This window comes from Macrobrachium nipponense, chromosome 1 (assembly GCF_015104395.2).
Source record: "Macrobrachium nipponense isolate FS-2020 chromosome 1, ASM1510439v2, whole genome shotgun sequence".
Lineage (NCBI taxonomy): Eukaryota > Metazoa > Arthropoda > Malacostraca > Decapoda > Palaemonidae > Macrobrachium > Macrobrachium nipponense.
Window position 1 is genome coordinate 51,277,827 of NC_087200.1, and position 19,804 is coordinate 51,297,630.

General features: G+C 39.4%; 1 protein-coding gene across 1 annotated transcript in view; it reads left to right on the forward strand.

The window, feature by feature from the left end:
- Positions 1-19,804, forward strand: part of LOC135218780 (uncharacterized) — a 138,965-nt gene that overhangs the window by 7,506 nt on the left and 111,655 nt on the right. Inside the window, exon 2 of the mRNA XM_064255229.1 lies at positions 2,398-2,567. Within this exon, the coding sequence (XP_064111299.1) occupies positions 2,398-2,567 (170 nt within the window). The remainder of the gene's footprint in view (positions 1-2,397; positions 2,568-19,804) is intronic.

Genomic DNA, 19,804 nt, shown 5'->3' on the forward strand with positions numbered 1-19,804 from the left:
CATAATGGGGTTGCGCCATATGGGAGGGTACCTCAATGGGCACTGTGTGTGAAGAATAGCCGAGGTCAAAATGGATGAAAATTGGACATGATTTGGTGTCGTGCCACATGAACAGTTTACCATGTCAGCAACTGAACACATTAGAAAAGCAATTTGTGAAAGACTAGCTACCAAAATGACTATGAGAATGTCCTTCAGACATATTTAGCAGCAGGTTTCATTAAGGAAGTTCATTTTGGGGTGAAAAAACAGGTTAACTATGCCACTGCACATAGTATTTAATGCATCTTCGAAAGCAAAGGGTGAGCTCTCGTTAAACAATTGTCTTTATCCCGGACCTAAACCTGGGTCGAGATGCTTCAAAATATAATGAACAAATTCAGACCTCACCCTCATGCTATGACATCAGATATTTCCAAGGCATTCCATCGTGTCTTGCTTTACCCAGAAGATAACAAATACGCTTGCTTTCTGTGGCAACGAAGACCTACACAAGCGGCCATGTATGCTCTCCAAAGTATTAGTTTTTGGTGTCACAACTAGTCCCAACATATTGGAACAAGTGCTTAGGACCCATTTCAGGAAAAAAGGGGGTAGAGAGAACTTGATCCAATCCTTTTACATAGATAATTACTTGCAGACAACATATGAAACCTTGGAGGAGATGGGGAGGATTATGTTGAGGTAAAATCATTACTAGACAAAGGCTCCACATGCCATTGACGGGGTGGGTCAGTAACATCATGCATTTTGACAAACAGATAGGAAGCAAGGACCCTAGGGAAATTTCAGTGTTAGGCATGATCTTGGATAGAGAGAATGATTGCTTGAGTCTGAAGCCATGTAAGGGGGCCAGTGTAAGCGGGCAGGGCACAGCACTCATGAATCGTAAGCTGTTGTTGCTTGTTTCCAATTTTGATCCTTTAGGGCTTGCAAACCCCATTTTTTGTGAGACAAAATCTTCCCCCAAGGCTTATGGGAAGCAGGGGTAGGATACCTCCTGATCATAACGTGTCTACCCAGCCATGCAGTATATCTAGATTATTGCAAGGACTGGATACCTGACACTTTGTGTCGCTCTTCAGAAAGAGCACCGGGCACATTCTAACATCTACAGTGACAATGCCACGACCTTTCGAGCAGATAGCACCTTCTTGAGTGAGATATATGATGAAGATGTGACCCAACGATTCCTCCGGAGAAGGGGAATAAAGTGGATATTCCAGACCCCAGATCTCCCTGGAAGAGAAAATAAGGAGATAGGGGTGGTCAAACGCACACTTGTGACCACCCTACAATGAAATGTATTTAGCGAAGAGCAGCTTTGCACCCTCATCAAGGAACCTGAAGCGGTGGTTAATAACCGCCATTGATGTACGCAGGAGATGCGAGGGGGGATGAGGTCCTCACGCCCTCCCATCTTGTCCGAGGTGATGTGATAAATTTGCTCCTGCCAGTGGTTCCTCATGAAGAAATGTATCAGACATTGACCACTAGGCAGCTGTGTCACCAATATTTCCACCTGACAAAAACGCTTGAACGTTTCAAGCGCTATTGGCAAGATGGCTACCTTATGTTGCTTCAAGAGCAGCACAACTTTCTGGAAGGCCCACCAACTGATTTCACTGCATGTTTTCACGTCAAGATTTCGTTCTCTACCATGTGGTAATTGTGAGTACCCATATAATTGTTGTTAATAGTAAGCAGGGTTTGTGTTTAGTTTAAAACTGAAGTGATCTCAATCCCAGTGAGAGTGGGATGGCTTTGTCAGTCGGTTAAGATTCAAAGTTCACTTTATCTGTGACCGCGAAGTCACGTGTTCACTGTGGCCTACCAAGTTGGCAGGAAATTTGTTGTTGAGTAGGGATTTAGCTGTAAATATTGGGTAGATATAAGAGAAGGCTCTATTTCTTTTAATAAAACTGTAAAATCTCTTTTGCCTTTTTCATCTGTCCCTGTGTAAGGGCTGGGTGCTGCCCTTCAAGTAGGCTTACACGCCAACAACGATCTGGCAAAGCTGGTAACAAAAGTCGTTCAAAAAATTGGCAAAAACTTCAAGGCCTTTGGGATCTAAATGCAAGAATATCAAACAATATGATGCGCAGTACAGCAAAACAAACCTGCGTCCGTAACTTTGACCTGACCACGAATTTGACAGGTATATAGTATATGTATGAACAGCAGTAGATTTTATCCTTCTCATTGTGATTATGGGATGCGGGTTCGTTTCCTGCTACCGGACATCATAATTGCGTCATATTTCTTGCTCTTGGATCCAAAGGCTTTGTATACAAGAGTATCCAAAAAGTACAAAGAATTTGAAAAGTTAAGAGGGCATTGTGTGTATTACAGCTAATCTAATGTGTAATTATTATTCTTCTTCTTTTACTCTCTTAGGCTGATAATTACAAAGACATCAAATGGCTATGGCCAGCGAATTGCAATATCGAGGACTTGCACAAAGGCGAATTCCTCTGGCACGAGAGTCGGTCATGTGTGGCAACACTGAACAGTGCCAGGCCCTTGGAGGAAGACGATTTTCTAAGGACACTGAGAATCCTTATGAAGTAAGTTATGGGAACATTCATTCTCTTTGACATGTGGTAAGAGATGGTATGCGATAGGCTACCAAGAATGGAGATAAAGATAGGTCAGTTGGCTGTGAGTGTTGTTGATTAAGAACCAAGTTTGTAATACAGGCTGTGGTACATGTTTAAGCTCATGATTTAGGGTAATACATACATTCACATATTTAATAACACATTCAGATTTTATGAGATACACATCATTTCAACCATGTACTGTCCTATCTAGGGCTAGGGACTGCCTTTTTTTGTGTACAAGGCTGTAATATATGTTTACTCTCAGGATTTGGGTAATACATACATTCCCGTATTTAATACATATGTAAACATATTAGATATACATATTGCTCCTACACAATGCACAAACCTATCTGGTCTCCATGTAGGAATTCCTATTTGGCAAAGCTGGAAACCAGCCATTAAACTTTTTACAAGGTTTATGGTAGTTAACTATCAAGTACTGGGTGGGAGGTACCCCCACCCAGTTGGTAGAGCGTCACTTTACTCGTAGACGGATGTCACATCCTATGCTACCCTCTGTTCTGCCTGCTGTTTCTTTGCCTTCTCTTCAGCTTTTGCAACTTTTCATCTTTCCCGGTGGGATAGTTCTTTGTAGTATTGTTGATTGTGTGAATTTTTCTTCAATAATGGTTAATCAACCCCAGTTTTCATAATTGAGGAGAGCAAACCGATTGCTATGTGGATCTGCCCTGGCACTCCATCAAGCGTGCAACCACTTTCACTCCTTTGTTGAAGTAGATCCTCGTCTCCTCTGCACATCATGCAGGGGAGTTGATTGTACACCCTAATTCTACTTGTTCTGAGTGTCGCAACTGGTCTTCAGAGCAATGGAATAAGTTCTTCTTGAGGAGGAAGGACCAGAAAAAGCCCTTCAAGTTGTCATCGGAGGGTGACTCGCCTTGGTGACTACCTAAGACTGTCTACCTTGGCAAGCAATCCTCTGGAGGCTTTCATACTCCCAATGAGGCTTTTTGTTCTTGCTGTCCTCCTTTGGGAGAGCCTTCTTCCTTGTCATCTTCACTCACTTCATCAAGAGATCATCGGTGGGGGACTGGAGACCAGGGTGATTTCTACACAACAATCTGCGCTTGCGGGAAGGGAGAAGCTTTGCCCTCTGCACGAGTGAAGGGGTTGGGCCCCCACTAACCCTTCATGTCTGTGCAGATGAGGAGGGTCACAGGCATTCCCCCCTTAGAGGCAACTGGTGGAGGGGAATGTCAATTCTGGCATTTCCCTCCCTTCTTCTATTCCTGGGCTGAAAAAGGGTGGAGGAAAGGGGCGAGACTGGGCAGCCTTTCTTAGCAGGATAGACAAAGATTGGGTTGCTTCTAAAGTGCCCTTCGAAGCCTGGGACTTCTTTAGGGCCTAGGAACTGCTAGCCTGACCCAAGGGTTTGGCTGAAGTGGCACACAAGGTCCAGAAGCCTTTGTCCCCACGTGGTGGACAAGATGGTCGTTGTCATTGACATGACTCTTGTCCACCACAACACTCTTCTCATGAGAAGAGGGAGGAGGAACCTCTCCTGTCCCCTCAACTTCTTGGGGTATACTGGGAAGCGTGGGGTGGACAGAAGGGCCTGCAACTCGGATTTCCTATTTAGTCACAGCCCTACTCTATGGCATTGAGTTGTCAGCACAACAATCCCAGGGAAGGGGGTGGCAATGGTAGCTCCCATAGATCGTCGCTCTGGCCTTGAAGGTTTTTGTTTTTAGGGACCTAAGAAGGAACCCAAGACCTGCTTGCCGAGGGTGCACTGGATCAAATGAACTCCCTTATCTCTGAAGAAGAGAGCTTCCTTCTATCTAACTGCTCAGTCAAGGCTACTTCCCTCTCCTTTTCTTTGCCAGAAGAACATGCTCTCGACAGAAACACTGCTGATGAAACAGATGGACCTGGACTTAGTTCGTCTAGCTCTGGGTCTCTTGCTGCAGCACCTTGGAGTGGAGGACATTTCTTGTTCCTCATGCAACAAGAAACAGCGACCTTCGGGAGACCATGCCGATCTAGGGGTAGAGCAATCTTCTACTTGGCCCACCAGATGGTAAACATGTAGGTCAACTTGGTATTGAAGAGGAGGGAATTTATGCCCGGACTCAGCTTTGCTCTCAGGAATGAACCGGTGCTGGCTTCCTTCCCTCACTCTTCTCATGATAGAGTCATCCTTGATTAAACAAAGACAGGTAATGATCATCTCAAGGGGCGCCTGGGATTCAGAATCATAGGTAGAGTCTTCCTTCAACCAATGCTTAAGATGATTAAAGGGAAATTATCAACCGGGGTGACCTAGTTAAGTGGCTACCTGTGGAAGGATCTCTAGGTATAAATACCACCTTTTCTGTAACTTTTCTCATTGCATTACCTACCTAAGGAAGAGAGAGACAGCAGTCTCTGGAATATAGTGCTTACTTTCAATATTTTGGCATTTTATGGGCTCCCTCTCTCTCTTCAGGTAGGTAATGAATGAGAAAAGTTACAGAAAAGGTAGTATTTATACCTAGAGATCGTTCCACAGGTAGCCACTTAACTAGGTCACCCCGGTTGATAGTTTCCCTTTAATCTTCTTAAGCATTGGTTGAAGAAGACTCTACCTATGATTCTGAATATATAAATATATGTAGGCCTATGGTTTTTTGATTAATAATATATTGCCAATATGTTCACTGTGACCTATGTAATGTGAAGAACAGAGCAGAAGCAACGACCCGAGGAGAAAGCTGACGAATAGTTTCTGTGGGTGGGCGTGAGATGAATCTGCTTAGTTAGACAGGTCAATGTAACTAAGTTCATGAACACTCTTCTCAAAGTGCCTTTGTGAAACTGGATGCGGCCAGTAAGTGTGAGGCGTTAACGAAGTGTGCGTTCGTAAGTGCGTGTGCGCCTCTTCTGTTAATAATGTTGGATACCCAAGTCTATGGGGGATTTTGATAGAGGCGTCTTTGGAAGAAAGGCAAGATGCCGTGGTGCTCTTCAGAGTGGTTTTTTATTGAGTGTGCGAAATAGTCCGGCTGCATGGGGTGGAGTTAAAATTTTTTTAGCCAAAGACTGGCTTGTTTTTATCTATTTGACATGTTTGTAGTAATATTCAATCTTTAAATCTCTGATTGTTAAACTGTGTGTGTACTTATGGGATGTGTTCTGTGTCTTTGAAAACAGACGGTTCTGGCAATGGGGGGACCGAGAGGGAGTCCCAGATGGGAAAGACGATTGGTGTGACTATAACTGTTTCAGACATTTTTGTTGGGGTTTTAATTGAATTTGAGTTAGTCTGTAAGACTTGATTAATTCATTATTTATTCATTGTTAATAAATGTATTTTCTTATGATGCACTCTCTCATTTTGGTTACCTGTTAGAGTGGAGAGAAAGAGGATGAAGAGAGAGAGAGAGATTGCTTGGAGAAGAGAGAGAGAGAGGTCGCGAGCCGTTGATCGCTTGGAGAGAGAGAGAGAGAGAGAGAGAGAGAGAGAGAGAGAGAGAGAGAGAGGGGCTGTGTGTATTAGTTTGCCTTGATGCTCGAGCTACACGTTTACCAAATGAATAATGGGGAAATCTCCTCATTATATATATATATATATATATATATATATATATATATATATATATATATATATATATATATGATATATATATATATATATATATATATATATATATATATATAGTATATAGTATATATATATATATATATATATATATATATATATATATATGTATATATATCTATATATATATATATATATATATATATATATATATATATATATAGTATATATATATTCATATATTCATATATATATATATATATATATATATATATATATATATATATATATATATATATATATATATATATATATTATATATATGGTATATATATATATATATATATATATATATATATATATATATATATATATATATATATATATATATGTATGTATGTATGTATGTATGTATGTATATGTAGTATCTTGGAGGAATAATGGGAGGAGACGCCCCGCATGGGGTCAGAGCCGTTCAGTAAAGTGAGCCAGTTACCGCGTGGCAGCCACGCCTAGGACTGGCAAAAGAGAGACCACACCATAAGGATTAATAGAAACGCTTCAGTTACTTTTCACATCTTTTATTTTCATAATGCGTCTTTTCATGGCATAAATGGAGGCGAAAAGTGTTAGACATTTTATCATTCTTTTAAAGAACATAGTTAATTATTTCATCATTCATAATACCTTCCTTTATTACTCAGAAATACAATACAAATTTTTCATAATCTTATATACATATAACCTATTACTGGCACAAATTTAAAGCTATTCTCTTTATGTCTGCTAATTCCTTAGTCCTTACTGTTTGTTATCGCCTACTATTAGGAATTATTGACCGCTAAAATGAATTAACTTAGTATATATCTGGCGACTCTTTCCTGCGACCTGCGATTGAAGTTTAGCGGTAATCCGCTTACCAGCATAATCATATCCACTTGCAAATATTTTTCAGTTACTGTTTTAATCAATAAGTGCAAGTGATTGTCCAATGGTTGAGTATCATACATGTGATAATCGAACTCCGAAAATAATGTTTTGCCTCTGTAAGCTGCCAATACTGAACTAACTAATTTATGGAAGTTAACTCTCCCCAGTGTTTTGTTGCAGGACAACATTTCCCTCATATTTTTTCCTCATGTATTGCATATATCAATAACATCATTTGACGGATACACCAATTTTCCTTTGGTTTTTAATTTAATGGTGTGACGAAAATTAGCGTCTGTTAACGTCAATGCATCAATGCAGACCTCACACTGTAAAGACTTTTTTTAACTTAAAAACAACAAAGCCTGCAATATAAGCTACTATTTTATTTGAACATTTTGACAAGTGGTAAAGGTTTGGAATATAACCATAATCATCTTCCTTGTCATCTGAATATGCTTCTTGAACTTCTAAAGTTCGATGTCTTGAAACAAAAGCATTTATATTCCTTACTGCAGCCTGCTCTTTTATCCTGCTTGAAGCAGTTAATATGGGTACCGACTCCGATGGCAAGCAGTTGCACAAAATTGAATCCAGTTCATTATGTACAGTAGCTTTTTGTAACGCAGAGAATTTTGTCTCGCTGGCTGGATTATCATGAAATGCCTCCCATTACCCTTAACTTTTGACCTAAGGATTAGTTCAATATGATTCCTGAGCTGAACAATTTGTAGGGCATCAAAAATTGTAAAGGCCTACCTTCTGATGCAATATAGGTTTCGTACAGAATCTGAAGCCCTCGTACGCAATAGAGATAGCCAATGAAACCACTTTTTCGATCTTATTTTAAAATGTCTTTACCATCCTGAAGTCTCAAAGATCTGATATATATTTCTGCTTTTATTAGAAAATCTTTAATATCACTTGCATTTTTCATCTGAATTGGGCTTTAAAATGCTTTGGTATTTAGATTTCGAGAATTTGATATGTTAAATAAGGTGTTGAATACCATAATGAATTCAATAGTAGCTTCACTTCCCTCAAATTCACTTATTTTTTCATCAAGGAATTATAGTTTCAGTAAACGTGTTAACTGTCTGAGGATAAAATGGAGTACGAAATTATGTGTACCATAAGCAGAAGAGTACGCACACAAGAAAACTAAAAGAATGAATTAAAATAAGAGCTTATCAAAATTAAAAAGTGTGACACCTTAGTTATCGCAAGGTCGCGTACCTACGGTCGACCCAGGGATTCAGTTGCCAGTCCCAATATGGCGGCCAGCGACCTGAGTGGCTTCACTTATCCCGCAGCAAGGCGTCTCCTCCCATTATTCCTCCAAGGTATGTATCTATAAATGTATATATATATATATATATATATATATATATATATATATATATATATATATATATATATCTATATATATATACAACACAGGCCAGACGTACAGGGCGTTTATTCACATGATAAAGAAGATCAAGGGCAGGAACACGAAGAGATTCACATTATCCTTTAATCCTACGTTTCGTGACAACATCGCCACATCTTCAGGGATTTTTCTACAAAATAAAGTATAAAATGTTAACATAAATAAGAGCTGATCACAAGATCCAAATAGTTGAAAAGTAAAAAACAGTTTAATGGTAAAATTACAACTCTCATACTTAAATTACATTGCACACTTGATTAAAACAGACCAGAAATACCAAACAACTTACAAATGACGAGAAGAACATTTAAAATTTCAGCTAAATTACACAAACATAAAAGTAATAACAAATATCATAAAAATTAAAATTCATCTATTCACAAAACCACAGCCAAAAACGGCTCAACACTTAACCAACCTTTCAGCATCAAAGATAAAAACACACTAAAAGTAAACAACGTCAAGAGGCACAAGGAATGACAGAATAATTAGGCTAAAAACAATGGGGGCAGCAGAGGAATGGTTGTTTAAAGTTGGAACTCGTAGTTGATGTTCAGAGTTTCCAAAATCAACAGTCGTTGGGTTCCCTTGTTTGGCCATAATTTTAAATCTTCGTATTTGACTGTAGCTTTACATTTAATAGTGTGCTTCCTTATATAAGATGTTTCAGGGTTAGATAATTTACACCCAGTTCTGTAACTAACGCCCGATGGGAATCGGCCCTGACCCTGATAAGACGTCGGGTATATCCAACATATTTTCCCAGATTACATCTGGGACAAGTGTATTCATAAACGACACCCGACTTCATCAAAGGGCAGAGCCGATCTTTAAACATGAAGAGCGAGCCAATAGTCTTGGGATTTTAGGTATAAGTTTTAGATTAACGAGTTACCAAGATTGTGCACAGATATTTTGGAGCCGTAAATCTAAAACTTATACCTAAAAATCCCAAGACTATTGGCTCGCTCTTCATGTTTAAAGATCGGCTCTGCCCTTTGATGACGTCGGGTGTCGTTTATGAATACACTTGTCCCAGATGTAATCTGGGAAAATATGTTGGATCTACCCGACGTCTTCTCAGGGTCAGGGCCGATTCCCATCGGGGCGTTAGTTACAGAACTGGGTGTAAATTATCTAACCCTGAAACATCTTATATAAGAAGCACACTATTAAATATGTAAAGCTACAGTCAAATACGAAGATTTTAAAATTATTGGCCAAACAAGGGAACCCAACGAACTGTTGATTTTGGAAACTCTGAACATCAAACTACGAGTTCCAACTTTAAACAACCATTCCTTTGCTGTCCCATTGTTTTTAGCCTAATTATTCTGTCATTCCTTGTGCCTCTTGACGTTGTTTACTTTTAGTGTGTTTTTATCTTTGATGCTGAAAGGTTGGTTAAGTGTTGAGCTGTTTTTGGCTGTGGTTTTGTGAATATATGACTTTTACTTTTTATGATATTTGTTATTACTTTTTTATGTTTGCATAATTTAGCTGAAATTTTTAAATGTTCTTCTCGTCATTTGTAAGTTGTTTGGTATTTCTGGTCTGTTTTAATCAAGTGTGCATGTAATTTAAGTATGAGAGTTGTAATTTTACCATTAAACTGTTTTTACTTTTCAACTATTGGATCTTGTGTGATCAGCTCTTATTTTATGTTAACATTTTATACTTTATTTTGTGAGAAAAATCCCTGAAGATGTGGCGATGTTGTCACGAAACGTAGGATTAAAGGTTAATGTGAATCTCTTCGTGTTCCTGCCCTTGATCTTCTTTATCATATATATATATATATATATATATATATATATATATATATATATATATATATATATATATATATATATATATAGAGAGAGAGAGAGAGAGAGAGAGAGAGTGATATAATAAGTTTTTCTTGCAGGATACTGGAATTTTATGCAATCACTTTAAAGTTTTAAGTATATTTCTCTTCCCTCGTGATATGCTAGTTCTCTCTCTCTCTCTCTCTCTCTCTCTCTCTCTCTCTTCTCTCTCTCTCTCTCTCTCTATATATATATATATATATATATATATATATATATATATATATATATATATATATATATATACTATATATACATATATATATATATATATAATGGCACCAAAAAAAAAAAAAAAAGAAAAGGGGTTGGGGTTGGGGAGGGTGTGACAGAGAGAGAGAGAGAGAGAGGGAGAGTAGAGGGGGTGTTAGGGAGAAGAGAGAGGGTAAAAAACAGAGAGAGAGAGAGAGAGAGAGAGAGAGAGAGAGAGAGAGAATTTATTGGTTGCCATTCAGAGTTACCCTGGGCAGCGCTGGGTTGGTCAGCTAGCAGTTAGAAATGAACAGTAATGCTGAGTCACACATTGGTGATTCAAGACCGTGACTGTCGTAATGGCCAAAAAATTGCTTATTACGACACCTCTACAACTTGCCAAATGATGGTGGACCTGCAAGGCTGCCTAGTCACCTATGCAGTTGAGTCACGACAACTGTCAAATGTCGCCATTTCATGCTGGCAGACGCCATTGTGCTGTAATGGAGTTTTGGCTGCCGCAACGGCGTCAGCATTTGATTAGCAATGATTTAGTCAGCAATGTGAACATGAGGCATCCATCACAACATACACCAGGCACTTTGCAACCCCACAACATACACAGTGGGAGTGTGCCTAGTCAAAATAGTGTCAGCGTTGCCACTGCCAGACGTAATCATGTTAGCTGTCAGATCTCAGATAAGAAAAAGAAATAGGCACAGGATATTGGGTACGGGCAGCCGTATCCCGATTGCGGTAGATATTGGTACGGCAGTGAATTGCCTATGCGTCAATTTCAGACTTCCTTCCGTACAAATAATATAGTGTGGGGGGGGGGGGGGGGGGGGGGGGGGGGGGGGGTGTGGGGGGGGGGGGGGGGGGTACAGCAGATTCTGTCAGTGGTGCCGTATTGCGCTCTTGACTTGCTGTAGGTACGGCAGTTAGCTGTATCTGTTTACCAGTTTGCTAATCATACTGTATTATGTGACCAGAGTTGGGCTTTTAGGCGGGACAGTCCCACTTTTTGAACATGTCTCCCTTTTTTTAGTTAGCAAAATGGGGCCCCCCCCAACCCTTTTTGTTTTGCTTTTGTGAATTTTGTCCCGCTTTTTTGTGCTACAAAAACAAAGCTATCCAAATTTTAATGGAATAGTGCTGAAATTTGGTTTAATTTTTGCCATTTCACTAGCTGGTAAATTCTATCGTCTTCTCCGACAGCTGCAATACCCAATGCAGTGAATTAAACGAATATTGTAAAGTGGACAAAGGCGGCTCTTTGCAACTGCTGATGTTCGGCAGAATAAAGGCCTAGAAAGTCACCAAGGTAAGATGGTAGTGTATATATTTATATATAATCCTCTTTGAATCTCCTCTTTGGAGTCCTTTTCAGGGCCGATTCGATCTTTCGTGACCTACGTATATACAATTTATGAAAGTTTGAGTCTTCATAGATGTCTATGGTTTTTTGGCGAAAACTAATGTATCATTCCACGGTTCATGCTGTTCCGTCGCCATTTTTCTTGCTGTCACTGATATGCCTGAGGCGGTAAACAAGGGTTCGCGCATGCACAATTCACTGCCGTACCAATATCCACCGCGATCGGGGTATGGCTGCCGTACCAATATCCACCGCGATCGGGGTATGGCTGCCGTGACAATATCCAGCTCGAAAGAAATAAACCCATGAAAAATTAAGACAATGCTACTGTAAGTTCTTTTTGTATGTTTTCTATAAAGATATTTGCTACTTTAAATTCTATATGTATTTTTTCATAGTAAATTGTATATAAAATATTATATTGTCCAAGTACTAAATTTTTGTAAAAGCACTAATAACATTGTTATTTTCCATAACAATAATTGAAATTATCAAAATCTTTAGGATGAAAGTGCGGGGTAATTTTGAAGAGACCCTAATACCCGAGACATATGTCACGTTCGGCGAAAGTGACCAGTAGTTACTTTACATGTGCGCCTGTATGTGCAGTTATGTGTAAAATAAATAACATAATAATATAAAAATAATAATTCTCTATCTCTCTCTCGTTCGTAGTTAGTGCTCGCACATATTTTTACAACCTACGCTTTACTATTTCTCTGTCTTTACCTGAGGTATACCTACGGTAGATAATTTTTAAATGAGCTAATCTTACCTGTAGCTACCGTTTACGAACTGCAAATGCGCCGTTCTAAAACAAGAGCATTTCAGAACAAAGAGAGAGACAGAATAAAGTTCTTTAATGCGAGGTTGAGACTTCTTAAAATATGAGGGGGGGGGGGGGGGGGGGGGGGGGGGGGGGGGGGTGGGGGGGTGGGGGGGGGGGGGGGGGGGGGGGGGGGTGGAGGGGGGGGGGGGGGGGTGGGGGGGGGGGGGGGGGGGGGGGGGGGGGGGGGGGGGGGGGGGGTGGGGGGGGGGGGGAGAGAAATACGTATTCTTCCTACTCTGTCTTGTGGGTTTTTGAAATATCTTATAATTTTGTATAGATGTGTCTTTTTTCCCTTTTATTCATGGCAATTTTATTCCATTAGAAATTAAATCTCTTTAATCTTAACTCTTTTAACAGTGATCTTTAGAGTGTCTAATATAAACTCATTATTTGTTTAATTTTGATTTTCCTTCACTCTCATTATAGCGTTCAATAACCCTATGCCTAACCCACATATTCTAATCTTATGATTATTAACTATTTTTTTTCTAATTTTTTAAAAATGACTTTTACTTTACTTCAATAATTTTGTTTGTAACAATTTCCTCGACTGCAAACCATCTCCAAATATTATCAAGTTAAAAAAAGTTAGAAATGACACTGAACTAGTAAAAAGTAAATAATATAACATATGTAGAAGACAAGATTATTAGTATTTTCAAGAATTTACATAGTTTATTTTACACGTGTGTCTTTCATACAAATAAGTCAGTCAGCTGATAGTGCAATCACATGTAATTCATTACAATATCCGAAGTAAGAGATGAAAAGAGATTTTCTATTTTTTAGTAAAATACGTATTGGATTAAAGATACTCAGTATTATTAATATACTTTTTATATATAGTGGCATCCATGTTCACAACATATGACAGTGCCGTTGCGCTGCTGCCGGCTTATAACGAAAATAAATAGCAATTAAACCATCATGAATCCTTATGCCCTCACGACATCGCAGTCCTGTAAACAACCGTTAAATGTGGGCGTGGCCTCAATCTTCGGCTACGTAAATACATGATCTCATCTCGATGTGCGAAGGATGTCGTAAATGGTTCATTGCATATGACGTCATGGTGTCCCAATCATCAGCTGGCTTTATTTATTTATTTTGTGGCCCAAGGCATGCGAATGATGCTGATTGTTCGCCAAACCCAGCCTTTACGACAGTTACGGTCTTGAATCTCCAATGTGTGACTCAGGAATAAAATTTCAAATTCAAACTTTCAAAAATTGATTTCCCCATCCCTCCTTCCTATACCCCTACCCTCCTCCATCCAAAAGCCCAGCATACACACATGCATTCACACTCACAAGCTCACACAAAATCAAATGGGATCACACAACACTCCTCTCTCTCTCTCTCTCACTTGTTTTCTTATGATAGTTGGTCAATATGCCTCTTGGGAGTCTGTGAAGATAGGGAAGATTGAGAGGATTCTTTTCTTTTTCCGAAGCAGCTGCTGCTGCCCGTAATAGTGTATGTCTCTGTGGAGATGAAAAAGCTGATTATCAACGAAAGGGAAGAAAAAGGACAGTCAACATTGCAAACCATTTTTATCCTTTTGTCCTAGAGACCAGAAGGAAAATGGAAAAATGGTGAAAATCTGAGGATTCTTCAAATCAAGACGAAAAATTTGATGTGCGATTTTTAAATTAAAATGGCAGTTGTTATTCCAGAGGATGGATGCATTTCTTTTCAGCCGTATACCTGGAGTTGTGATCTCTATACCAGCAACTATGTAGTTGGTGGTCTTCCACCAGGGTGGCGTTGCAAAGCCTTGCGGCCAAGGTCCCCCACAAATTGAACAGGAGATTAGTGCAATTGTGGACTTTTTTTTATCGTTAATGTTTGATGAGTGTTTAACAAATTTTCAGGGTTTAGTGACTAAGTGTTTAAGGAACATTTAAGAGTAAGTGTTTTAGTGAATGTTTACTTTAGGGTTTAGTGAATGTTTACCCCATGTTTAGGGTTTAGTGAATGTTTAGAGTGTAATTATTCAGTGGATGTTTTGTGAATATTAGTGAATATTTTAGTGTGTAAGTATTCAGTGAATGTTTAATGAATGTCTTGTGAGTGTTAGTGTTTAGTGAATGTTTAGTGTGCAAGTATTCAGTGGATGTTTACTGAGTGTTCAGTGAATGTCTTATTGAATGTTAGTGTTTAGTGAATGTTCAATGTGTAAGTGTTTATTAAATGTTTAAAGAGTAGTGAATGGATGTTCATTCACTGTTAGAGTTTAATGAGTGTTGAGGAGTATAATGAGCATTTGGGTTTAGTGAGTATTTAGTGTTTGACAAGTTGTTTAGGGTTTTAGTGTATATAGTGTATAGTGAGTACTAAGTGAATGTTTGTGTAATGTGAGTGCTTAGTGATTATTTAGTGTTTAATGAATGTTTAGGATTGAGTGTTTTAGTGATGTTTACTGAGTGCTTGTGGTATAGTGAGTATTTAGTGTTTAATGTATGTCAAGTGTGAGTGTTTAGTGAGTGTATAGTAAGTGTGTTTAATGAATGTATAATAAGTGTGAGTGTAAGTGTATTGTGAATGTTAGTGTTAGTGATTGTACATAACTATGTTAAGTTGAAAGTCCTGTAATTTACAGAAATCATTTATGCTCAGCACTGCTTAGATCCAACAGCAGATGCTTAGGCCTTGACCACAATGGTTGGAGTCCTGAGACCAACCTGTTTTTGTACAGTAATTTTTTTTCTGTGAAATTGAATCCAGTGATAATAGTAATATAACGATAATATGTTTTGGTAAAGAGGATGGCAGCATCATGGTGGAATGATTTTATATATAGTCTTTTCAATACTTCCTATTTATTTTCTTCTCATCAGGGTTGATATTTGCTAATAGCTGGCGATTTTGTGTTCATATTCTGGTTAAGGAAATGTCTTCTAAAAATATTAATTTATTATTTATTGATTTGATAAATAAAAGTGGAGTATAGTCACCGTAGAATTTACAAATTGTAGTCTGGAAATCAGGGTTTGTTCTCGATGTCAAAGGGCATAGCGAATTCCAACGTTTCCAACCATATCTTGGGTCATTTTCAATTGAGGGTGAGCTTGAACTGATTGGAATGGGGTCATTCGATGACGGTATTTATAGTGTCCCTTTCCGGGTGAGAGCTGAGTTTTCATTGGCTGAACAGGGGATTTTAAGGTCCCTGAGTCAAGCCGTCTCCCAGAGGTGGATGCTCGCACTGATCTTCGCGTGCGGATGCTGGAGACTGGGAGGGTAGTATTGGGAAGATCATTGCTGGTAAATGGGTACACCACCCTGATTGGTCCGTTTGATCAGCTCTGGGTTGTTGGCGGGCGGCGCCCCACGCGCCCCACCGTCCGGGTGGGAGAAGGGAAGTGTCTTGTGTGGTGTTGAGGCTGGGTCTCTCCTTTTCGATGTGTAGGGGCCTCCAGAGGTGGAGGCGACGGTGGTCTGCCGCCTTATCAGTAATTCCAATATTAGGAATTATGTTCTTTTGAGTTATCCTGATATTGTGGGTGTTTTTTAGCCGTGATTATGGATGGCGCCTTCCTGAGCATGGAAAATGGCATAGTTGTCATACCAATGTAGGCACTGGAGCATTCCCAGACAGGGCATCTGTATTTTAGACATTAGTTTTCTTGAGAGGGTCCTACACCATTGGGACTAGATTCTTTTTAATGATCAGGCCACTGGTCCTCTTGCTTTTGTAGTAAATTATCAGTTTAACCTTTTTCGCAGGGTCTGTAGGGGTGACATTCCTTTCTATGATGTTGTGAAGGGCTCGCTCATCCTCTTTGTATTTCTTGTGAAATACTCCCTTGTAAAAGAGAGTAATGTCTTCTGGATCATGTATAAAGAGACGACTCCATGCCCCCATTAAACATCCCTGAATATGCCCTCCAAAACTCCTTGAGATTTGTACAAAAAAGGCCCCTTGCTCCACCCACAGAGGCCATATGTACACAAAAAAAAGATGGTGTAGCGATGGTTTCTCCCCTTGGAGTACTTTTCGCGAACTTCTATATGGGTGCTCTAGAATGTCTGGGATTCGCCACCATTGAGAAACCATCTATGTACGTCCGGTATATTGACGACACCTTCATAAGCGCCAGGATGGTGGAAGAAATAGAGCACCTGCGACAAGCCTTTCACGACCACACCAGACTCAACTTCACTACTGAACATTGCCGTGACCATCGCCTCCCCTTCCTTGACGTCCTCGTTGGGCAACAAGAGGAGCGCTTCATAACGCAAGTGTATATGAAACCCACGAACCTGGGCATGTGCCTGAACGGCGAGAGCGAGTGTCCAGAAAGACACAAGCGCACTGCGATCAGCGCCTTCATCAGGAGAGCTCTCTCACACTGCTCTTCTTGGAAGAACACACACTGAATTAGAGCGTGCTGCCCAGGTTTTAATTAAAAAAAAATGGTATTCCAACAGGGACATCACAAAAATGCATTTGAAGAAACATCGATAAATGGTATCAGTAGAAACCTCGCCCCTCCACCCTTGAAGATGTTACTCTCTTTTACAAGGGAGTATTTCACAAGAAATACAAAGAGGACGAGCGAACCCTTTGTGACATCATAGAAAGGAACATCTCCCTATGGACCCTGCAAAAAGGTTAAACTGATAATTGACTACAAAAGCAAGAAGACCAGTGGCCTGATCTTGAAAAACAATCCAGCCCCCGTGGTGCAGGACCCTCTCAAGAAAACTAACATTGTCTACCAAAACAAATGCCCTGTCCTGGAATGAACAGGTGCCTACATTGGTATGACAACTATGTGTTTTTCCAAGAGTATATCCTGCCACGCTCAGAAAGGCACCATCCATAACCATGCTAAAAACGCCCACAATATCAGGATAACCCGAAAGGACATAATTCCTAATATTGGAATTATTGATAAGGCGGCAGACCACCGTCGCCTCCGCCTCCTGGAGGCCCTACACATCGAAAAGGAGAGACCCAGCCTCAACACCACACAAGAGGCTTCCCTCCTCCTGACAGTGGTGCGTAGGGCGCCGCCCGTCAACACCCCAGAGCCGAACAAACGGACCAATCAGATGGTGCCCCCATCTACCAGCAATGACCTTCCCAATACTACCCTCTCAGTCTCCAGCATCCGCACACGAAGATCAGTGCGAGCATCCACCTCTGGGAGACGGCTTGACTCAGGGACTTAATCCTTTGTTCAGTCAATGAAAACTCAACTCTCACAAGACAGAGCACCCGGGACATTATAGATACCGTCGAACGACCCCATTCCAATCAGTTCAAGCTCACCCTCCCTTGAAAATGAACCAAAGATTATGGTTGGAAACATTGGAATTCCGCTATGCCTTTAGACAATGAGAACAAACCCTGATTTCTAGACTACAATTTGTAAACACTACGATGACCATACGCCACTTTTAGTTATCATATCAATAAATTAATATTTTTAGAAGACATTTCCTTAACCAGAATATGAACATTGGCCAGCTATTAGCAAATTTCAGCCCTAATGAGAAGAAAATAATAAGAAGAATTGAAAAGACTATATATAAAATCAGTTCCACTGATGCTGCCATCCTCTTTAACAAAACATGTTTGAGAGAGGGTCTCCTACCCTTAAATAATAATAATAATGATAGTAATACCAGGAACAATAATAATAGAGCAATAATAAGATAATAGTAATAGTAAATATTAATAATGATAAGATAATAGTAATAGTAAAAAATAAAAATGATGATAGTGAAAGGTAAAAATAATGATAGTAATAATAGTAAAAAAATAAAAATAATAATAGTGAAAGGTAAAAATAATAATAGTAATAAAGTATAGGACTATGAGCTGGACCTAGACCTTTAAATATGGCCGCTGAAGGTCAAACGCTCCATAGGGAGATTGCCACTCTAGTGACTGACGCTCTCCGTTTCTGCAGTGTCTTTGTCAGCAGGCTCTCCTATCAGTTACTTTTTGTGGCACTTTCACGCTAGCACTGGCTGGAACTTCAGATCGAGAAGGAAGGAGAAGGGTGTGAATATGGAGAGAGGAAGGGATAAAATCAGGTTTTGAATACGGAAGGTGGTTTGGATTGAAAGGAAAGAAGGGGCATTGGTGTGTGTGTGTGTGTACTAAGTCGACTTTTCTTCTTGGAGTCTGCCGCTGCTTCCGTGGTGTGGGTTTCAGTAAATTCGATCAAACTAACGAGGTAGATACTTGTCAATTTTGTGATATAATGTTTTGTGGACCAAGTTTATTCCTGAGAATCCTATCACGGAAAACCTGGAACTCGCCGAATTACCATCTTTAAGATATTTCTTTCATATTACGGCACCGTTGTAAAGTTAAAGTTCTCAGATTTAATTGGATATATATATATATATTTATATATATATATATATATATATATATATATATATATATATGTAAATGGAGTTTGAAGCCCCAGTAATAATTAGCGCAAGTCTAGAACCACGTCAACTGCTATTTGAAAACTCGGAACTCAAATAATTGCCCTCAATAACTTTCTTATTTATAAAGATATTTTTAATATTAGGGCATCGCTGTAAAGGTAAAGTTCTTAACTTTTATTTGATGTATCATTTGTTGGTTTTTATGTGTAAAGCTAGTTAAAAGACTGCGGTGTAAACGAAGTTTTTGTCGCCGAATTTAATTTAGATGTCGACACAGTACTTTGTTATTTCGTTCTTCCGTTGCGCACAGTGTGTCAGAACAGTAATTTTTTGGTCAAAATAATTGTTTGCTTTCACATCCAATCGGTATTTATCATTTTCATTTCTAAACGTTTAGAGTATTATATTTACAAGAATATTTGACCAGATATTTTTGCTCCGTAAGGGGGTAGTGCTATCAGTGCAATGTAGACTTTACTTGAGGTTCTTTGCAGCGTGCCTTCGGCCCCTAACTGCAGCTCCTTTTACTGTACTTTTCATATTCCTCTTTATTCTATCTTACTTTCCACCCTTCTCTAACAATTGATTAGTGCAACTGCAAGGTTTTCCTCCTGTTACACCTTCCAATTCCATTTTACTGTCAATTT